General features: G+C 46.6%; 1 protein-coding gene across 1 annotated transcript; it reads right to left on the bottom strand.

The window, feature by feature from the left end:
- Window positions 1-331: 331 nt before the first annotated feature.
- LOC306644338 (mesoderm induction early response protein 1-like) lies at window positions 332-2,355 on the bottom strand (the record flags this gene model as incomplete). Its single annotated transcript, XM_079111221.1, is given in 2 exon segments — window positions 332-2,316; window positions 2,318-2,355. Coding segments are annotated over 2 exon segments (921 nt in total). The 3' UTR covers window positions 332-1,433.
- Between the last annotated feature and the right edge of the window lie 6,456 nt (window positions 2,356-8,811).

Below are 8,811 nucleotides of genomic sequence, written 5' to 3'. Positions count from 1 at the left end.
TGAGCATGTTTCCACACACCATGCATCAGCAAACATTTAGTTTTTTTTTTTTTTTTTTTCAATTCCTCTCATAAAAGTTTATCAACTGTACAAATTAAGAAAATTATACAAGCTTTTTTGTATTAAGAAAGGACAGCTCAGTCAAGACATATGTACTGTAAAAATCTTTCAAAGGCTACAAAGAATCTGGAAAAATACAGAATGTATTTCTTAAGCCCAGATAAGAATATGGAAAGACATCATTGATGTCAACAATTTTACATATACAAACCTGACTTGGTTTATTTTTAAACTTCTATATATAAATAAAAAAGTTATAAGCATAACTTTCAGGATTCATAAGGGTTTCCTTAATGATACTCAATTTATATGGAGAGAAAATGCCTTTTATAAGGACACTTCAAGAAACTCAGAAAAACAGGTGTTAAGCAGAACTTTGAACTTGTTTTTTGGAGATATTCCTCCATATGAAACTAAAGAAAAATTATCTTTGTAGTGAACTTTTATGATTAATATATCAAATGAGAAGGTACTGATATCTTTACTTCATTCAAATTTGCTAAAATTATTTTCTATATCCTTAAAAGGGTCTGACAGTTGTGCAGTAAAAGAACTTGAAAAGGGCAGAATTGTAAAATCTTATTTCCTAAAAAGTTATGATCCAATTAAAATTTTGAAATTTTAACCAATTGCTGTAGGAAATAAAAAAAATTTTAAGGTAACCCATTAACCCTGAAAATTTTAGACACACCAGAATTTTCTCCAAATAAAGTAAAATAGGTCTAAAATTTAGTCATCTGTGTTTTCAAGTTCTTCAAATTTTCCATGTGATATTGCTTCTTGGAAAAATTCAGAAGAACCAGGACTTTCTTTTCCATTGCTATTTACCCTTCGCCTTTTGGCAGGTCCCTCACTTTTTTCATCCAAATCATTTTCATTTCTTGCAGTCATATGGGCAAGTTTTGGGTCAGTGGTTAAGTTATCTGTTTCATAACCATTAGTATCCATGTCTGCGTGAAGTGGTTTCTTATTTCCACCTGTTGGTCCATTGACGTGTAATCCTTCTTCTTTGTTTAATATTTCACCTGGTCCATTAGATGACACCCCATTTTGGTTACTATTGCTTATAGTGCCATCTTCCTTCTCAGACTGGCTATTGCTGCTGTTTGAGGCAGTTGGGGGAGGGGATGGTGCTCGACTTGATGCAGCACTTCCACTTTCCTCCAAAAGCCGATCCATGTAGTCCGTTACACCAGGATGAAGATTATATTTCTTTTTTCCAAATTGTGTTTGCTGAGCAAAGAAATCATAATGTTCCGATTTTTCCACATATAATAGAATGCTACACATTCACCAACTGATCTTGTTCGTACTTTATTAGCATGAATCAAATGAAAATCTTTTCCATAGGCCTTCAGCCCTTGTTCAAAATTTCAACATTCTTCCTCTGTCCAAACAGATAATTCCTCTCTAGCTGCTTTTACATTAAATTTTAATCTTCCCAAAGCTTCTTCTGTATCAAAATTACATTTAACCAATTCATATAATGCCTGTTCATTGTCTTTTATGTGAGATCCTTCAGGAATTGTTTCTACAGCTTTCTCATCACCTGTTCTTCTAGATGCATCCTTAAGAAATACAATCACTTTATCTTCTGGTAAGTACTCAGGGTCCCACAGGAGCTGATCATCATTTTCATATACTTTTTCATTTTCTTTGTATCTACAAATGCCAACTAGAATTTCTGCTTGACACAGGGAGCCCACCATAATCTCCTTTTTCCAGTCTTCTGATGGAATATAGTCCTCATCTTCTTCAGATTCTTCTTCTATTTCACTATTTGTATCAAAATATTTACATCGATGTGGGTGGATTATTTCCTGGGTATCTTGAGAAACAACAGACTGTGATGGATCATCGTTGGAAGACTGAGTTTCATCTTCCTGACCTGATGAATCCTTTATATTCTCTTTTTTATTTTCCCCACTACAGCCACTGTTGTCATCATTATTGGCATCTTCATCATCTTCACCCTCCTCTTCTTCCTCCTTATCTTCTTCAGGTAGTCGAACAGTACTATCATAACCATAAAGACTAAGAAGTTCATGAATTGGCATGTTGCCTTCCCTTGCAAGATCCTCTATTTCAGAACTGAAGTTTGTTTCTCCTTCCATCATTTCTTCCTCTTCTAATGTTCGTTCATCATCAAAATCATGAACCAGCATGTTAGCTGATGGATGAAATTCATGGTCATCTGATGTTGCTGAACCTCCTGGACTTGAAGACTCAACAGATGGCCAGTAATTTGACAGGAAGAGTCCACAGACAGTCTGTAAACCAATTATACATAAACATCTGATGCACAATTTCTACAGCATCACATCCGTCTTGTCTGCATTGAACCTCAACCAGTTGGTTCTTAACCACGTCCGAATCTCAGCCAGGCAGTGGGAGAATCGAGCCACCACACCATAGCCGCTGCCGCTGCTGCCACCGCCGCCTTAAGAAGCCCCATCCATCTGCCTGCAGCCGGGAGACTCAGAGCCTGGGAGGGGCACATTTAGGTTTTCAATAAAAACTTAGGCTTCACCATTTAGGAAACTGCTTAACCCCTATGGGCTCAGTTTTCTCATCTGTGAACAAAAAATGCAACAGGACTATCTCATGGTTTCTGTAAAGTTTAAAAAAGGAACTGAGTGCTCAGGCAAGCCTGAAAGGTGGCATGCAAACAGTACATTTTAGGATAAACCCCCTCACTGGGAATCCGTCCATGTCACACATCGCATGGGGCCAAAAGCGATCTCATCCAACTCTCTCCCAGGGTGGAACCTGGAGCCCACAGGACCGAGCGCCTTGCTGCCTCCCTAAGTCACTGCTCTCGCCGCTGCTCCACTACAGACACTTCCTATGTTGCACTGCTTCACTTAATGCTGGAGACACCGGAGGGCCTCCTGGCGCTGTCAGCCAGGAGCAGGAAGAAAGCAGCAGGGGTTTCCAGGCGGGAAGTTGAGGAAGAAAGAGAGAGAGACGCGAGAGAAACAAGGTGCGGGTTGCCGGTGGCCGTCAGTGGACTCCGAAGTACCTGGAGGCGGCTCCTCTCCACGCGGCCTCCCTCGCCCTGGCGGAGGCTACTCCTCCGTCGCCCTCCACTCCCCAGGGCGCCTGCTGGCCGGGCATCCTCTTCGCCTGGAGTCCGGGTCCCAGGCGAGGCTGCTGCGGTCACGCCGCCTTGGACAGGACCCTGGAGCCGAGACCACACCCGTCTGTGAGCGGAGTCCCCGCGGAGGACCCGCCCTCGGGAGAACGAGGACAGCGCGGGACCGGGCGGCCGTCGGTGCGGAGGCCACCAGGCGGGCCCGAGGGACAGGCAGCGGGATGGAGCCTGCGAAGGCGGCGGCAGCGCCCTCCCGGGTCCCACCCCGTCCCCAGGCCTGGCGCGGGGGTCTCGGCGCCGAGTCGGTGGGCCGCTCCCGCCCGCTCACCTTCCACGCCGGCCGCCGGGACCTGCGAGCTGGGCCCGAACCCACCGACAGGGCGCGACCTCAGGCACGTCCGCCTCGGACCCAGGCGCCGCTGCCGGTCAACGTTCCGCCTTGGCTAGGCCCCGCCCCTCCCGTCTGCGTGGCGACGTTTCCGCTGAGCTTCCGCCTCTGGCTTCCTTCTGCTGTTCACTTGGCACAAAAATTCTGTTAATCAATTCAGTGAATCAATCAAATAAGTCTCGTGATGAAACCACCCTAATCATGGTGTATCAATCTCTTTTATTGTGTGCTGCATTCACGTGGCAAGAGTGTTTGGAATTTGGCATCGTGCTGTGAATCAGATGGGCCTGTACCTTTGTTTTCTGCTTCTCGGGTGACAAATTTCTGCTGTCCTCAAAATGGGTGAGGACATTCTTTGCGGGAGAATCTTAAGAATGAAAATATGTCTTTTGAAAATGTTCGGTTACTTTCAGATAAAGGCAATTGAGGGCAGTGTTTTCCTTTGGGGAAAAAAATAGACATTGCTTGCCTTTCTTTTACAGCTAAGGGGAGTACTCTGATCTTGTGTTTCTCTCTGTCTGTGTGGCCCACTTCTGCCTTTCCAGGAAGTTATCCATGATACCAAATTTCTGCAGTGTCAAGAGTTGCTCCTCTATCCTCTGATCTGTTTTTCTTTGTGTGGTTCCATTCTATTTCATTAAACAATGATTTGTGTCCTCTCAAATACACATTTTTTTCTTTTTTGATCTCTCCTGTTGTGTTTGTATTTCATGGATTTCTGTTCTGTTCATTTCCTTTCTTCTACTTTCAGGAAGCATTTGATTGATTAATTAGGACTTTTGAATCTTCTTCCCCCCTCTGGCCCCAGCAAGGCAAGAACCTAATATTTCAAGGGTTATTTGATAGGAGTTTGGTATGAAAACACAGACACTGAAATCTTCTCAGCTGAATGCCTCATGTTGAGGCATGAGTTGGCTGTATTGTTAACGTCCCCTCATTAGGGAAGGTCCTCCTCCTCAGCACAAAGCCATACTTGACTGGAGGATTCATGGTATTAAAGACTTTGGCATAGTAGAGAATCCTCAGTTCTGGGGAGAAGGGGGTAGATGGGTGGTAAGTGGCACTCAAGGGGTACACCACAAAGCACCCCCAACACCTGAGCATCTCTTCCAGGACAGGCCTGAGCCACAGACCTGAGAGCTCTCCAGTTCAGCTCCAGTGCCACAATAGTCCTCAGTAGTCCTCCCTGAGGAAAAACTCTGCAGAGAACCTAAACGGACTTAATGTCTGTTGATTCCAAAGGATGTTGGCCTCCAGAACAACCCAGGTCGGCTTGGATCTGCCAGAGGAACACCCTGCTTTGGTTTGCATCTGGAATCTCCTGCAAAAGTCTCCTGTGTTGAAGGTTTGGTCTGCAATGCAACCATGTGCACGGGTGGGTTTGGGGGGAAGTATTTGATGGTGAGTGCTCTGACCTCATCATGAAATGCACATGGAAGAGGAATGCACCTACTGAGAGGTGGTAGGAACTGGAGGTAGGTTGGGCATGAGGTTGGTGTGCCCTCAGCAACTGTATCTTTTCCCTGTCGGCTCCTCTTCATCCTCCTTCTCCTCATAGTATTCCTTCTCCTTCTCCTATCTGCCTTTCTCTCCCTCCCTCTATCGCCCTCATTCTTTCCTCCATTCTATGCCCAGGTTGGCAAGAGCTGAGTTGCTTTCCTCTACCACACACTTCTGCCATTATGGACAGTCTCAGTTGAGAACCAAATGGGAAGCTATGAAACCTGAAGCCAAAACATTTGATTCCTTCACCACGTCATTCTCCTCAGGTATTCCCATAGTGACAAAAGGCTGATCAACACAGACACCAAAATAAACCATGCTTCTTCATTGGTAGTGACCGCCTCCATTTGGACCATGCTTCCCAGAATGGAGGTCACATCCCAAATGCCGCCCGATGGAGAACAATGGTTCCAAAGACCAGGAGGGGGACTGCTTCTCTCCAACCATTTGCTATAGCCCGTGGATGCCATAACACCCCGTAGGGTCCAGACACCCAGCTAGATGTTCCTTTGACCACCTGTTTCCTGCAGCCCTTCTCTGGCCTGGCGCCTGCTCTCAGTCAGTGCTGGGTTGAATGTGTGTACTTCTGACATGACTGCTTAGCCTACCTAGGCTTCAGCCTTCCTCTTCTGTAAGACTCTGCAAACCTCAGACTTCGTGGATTAAGATAGGAGAGAATGTACCACACGACTGTTCAGGATGGGGGGTTTCAGTGTGGACAGACTGGGTCATGGTTCCTGTGGGTGTTTGGCTCACCAAACAAAATAGTAATGGCATTATTTCAAGATCAACTTTGTGGCATACGTGCTTAGGAAGCCATCATCTGACTTTAGTTAGACATAATAATCTGGCTATTCTGACATCTTGTGGGGAAGGGGACACAGGCACTGGGGACTTGGGAATTTGGCTAAGTACCGACCTGTGCTTGTTTCTGATCGAGTCCTGTCCTGGCCTGCTAGAATACTGCCCATCCTCCACACGGGCAGGGCTTTTCATGTCGGACACATGGTTTTCGATAGTGCTGCTTCGGTCCACATAAGTACACTTCCATCCATTTCCCATTCCTTCCAATCTTCCCCTGAAAGCACTCATATCAGTGAGTCATGGGGCCATACTGCCCCTTAAGGAAAATTTCCTCCTTGCTCCTCATGGATGTTAGCACTAAATACCTGTTCAGGTCCAGGGGGGGCACAAGGTGTGGTGTTGCACCAGCCAGTGGGGCAATGTATAGAACCCAGAGACTTTTACAGCAGGCTCAGTGCAGCTGGCTTTGTGCATGAGGTCCACCACACTTAGTTTGAGTGTTCTTTGGGGTCAGACACTATTACTCTGGGCTGCAAGTTGTCTTGAGTCCACTTTCTGATCCCTGCTCCCTGCCATCTGATTGTCCCACGTACTCTGATGTCTTGAGGTGATTTGCCCAAGCTCGTGGTCTACTGAAATTCTCTTCCTGTAGCAAGTGTTGGTCCAGGGCACTGAGTATGACAGCCAGAGCCCTACCATGGCAGGTCACCTGTATCGTTGTGGGAAATAGGTCATCATGGAATGGGCCTTGGACTGGCTACCAGAGCACAGTGGTCAGGGACTTTCATGAGAAATTCAGGTCTAAACACCTGGACACAATTTTGTTATTCAGGTTCCTAAGGGTGGCCTCCATATAATCATGAGGGGGTCTTCTGATGTCCTAGTAGCCCAACCTTCAAACAAGAGTCCACCTGTGCCTGCCATTGCCCTGTGTGTATTCACATTACACTCGTGGTAAAAGGAACAAATAGCCTGTGCACAGACACACTCCATGCCCACCAAGGACAAAGAAATGGGCCAGTAGCCTCCCATATGCCAGGTCTGCTCAGGGATGCAGGCTACATTTGTGGGTGGCCCAGGAAAAAACCCTAGAGGCTTGGGTCATAACAGCGAGGGCACAAAACAGACTCACAAACAGGACCATGCATGGGAGGGCTTAATGGCAGCCATGAGACCTCTCGGATGCAGAGGCTCAATGCTGGATGAGGTGTAATGGGGCACCTGACCCAGCAGAGAACGTGATTGAAAATGACTTCTCTGCAACTGGACACCAGGATGATTAGGGTGTGCACTCCACATTCATATAAATTCTGCCAAGGGACCCTCTCTGTTCGTTACTGAAGGGACATACAGACACTGACACCGCTGTCCTCCTCCATGGGCACCAGCATTCTCCATCCCATACAGTGGAACCAGCACCCTAGACACTACTCTGTCCTCATCTCCCACCAATACCTGCCCCTGCATTCTGGCCTGCACTTCTTGCCTCCCAACACAGACTCCCTCAGACATGGGGGTAGACATGCTGGTGCTCTCCCTTCTCTCAGATCAACACTGACCTCTCCTCTTTCTTTCCATCTATCCTTCCTGACCACCCAGAAGCTCCAATTCTAAAGGGCAGGAATAGTCCATGACATCTGATGCGTGCTTGCTCCCTGCCCTGGGGTAAGCACCAGGAGACACCCTGCTGCCAGGCTTACCAGGCCCCTCTTGTACTTCTGTCAACTCTGCTCCTCTAAGCTGAAACGAACCAAGCAGCTCTCTCCCACCTGCATGTTTTAGAGGAGCCGTGAGGATCTCCTAGGACACTGGGCTTCATGAAGCATTTAATGGCTATGAACCTGGGTCCTGGTTTTGGAGAAGAGGTGCTGCTCAAGGCTGGGGTGATGCTGGACATCATTGCAGAGGACTCTGAAGTGGATTCCAAGAACTGTGGGGATGGCAACATCAGCAAGGCCAGAAACTGTAAGACACCCCAGCCTGGCAGTTTGCTCTCTGGGCATTCTAGAACATATGTCCAGCAACTGAGGCTTCTTGTTTCCTCGTGAGGATGTGGAGTGTCACCAGAAGAAAGGAGCGAATAAGGTGGGTGTTTACATTCCTTCCTTTGACCTCGGTCCACTTGCTGGTGGGTTATTTTTTCAGGCTGGAGAGAGTTAAATTGAGAATTCGCAGCATAAAAGATGAATACATTGTCAGGGATCTTCAGCTCTGGAGAGGGAGGGACAGAGTGGTGGTCAGTGACTCATGGCATACACCACAGGACACGCCCAACAACTGAGAGCCTTTGCCAGGTCAGGCCTGAGCAACAGACCTTACAGCCCTTCAATCCGGTTACAGTACCATCAAAGATTTTCTCCATGATTCTTCCCTGAGGAAAGACTATGCGCAGGAACTAAACCAAACTATCACCTTTCAAAGAAAAAGCACCTTGGACCCCAGAATGACTCAATTCAGGTTGGACCTGCCAGAGTCACTGTTAGGGTTTGCATCAGAATTTGCCCCCAATGGCTCACGTGCTGAAGTTTTTCTCTGAATGCAGCAATGTTCACTCCAGTGTTTCCGGGGATCATTTGATGTGAGTACCTTGGCCCAATCAGTGGATTAATCCATTCATAGATGAATGCAGTTCTGGGACTTGGTATAAATTGAAAGTATGTTGGGCAAGAATGGAGGATGACCTCAGCAGGAATGTGTCCTCAGAACAGAATTTTTCAGGTCTTTCTCTTCCTCCTCATCATTATCCTTCTGATTGGTATCCTTATTCTGGTTATTATTAAGCCTCTTCTTGTGCATTTTGTATTCCTTCTTCTTGTTCTCCTCCTCCCCATCCTCCTCCACTTTAGTGTGGATTCCACTTGTAGCCCATTTTCCCATCTTAGTCTAAAATCATCCCTAAGAGTGACCCATGGTGCATATTCCTGCTGGAAGGAGCCTGTCTTTGTTGCCCCTCATGGATGTT

The sequence above is a fragment of the Sciurus vulgaris genome (assembly GCF_902686455.1).
Source record: "Sciurus vulgaris genome assembly, chromosome: 14".
Taxonomy (NCBI): Eukaryota; Metazoa; Chordata; class Mammalia; order Rodentia; family Sciuridae; genus Sciurus; species Sciurus vulgaris.
Note: the sequence above shows the minus strand (reverse complement) of the source record. Positions and strands in the feature narration are given on the sequence as shown.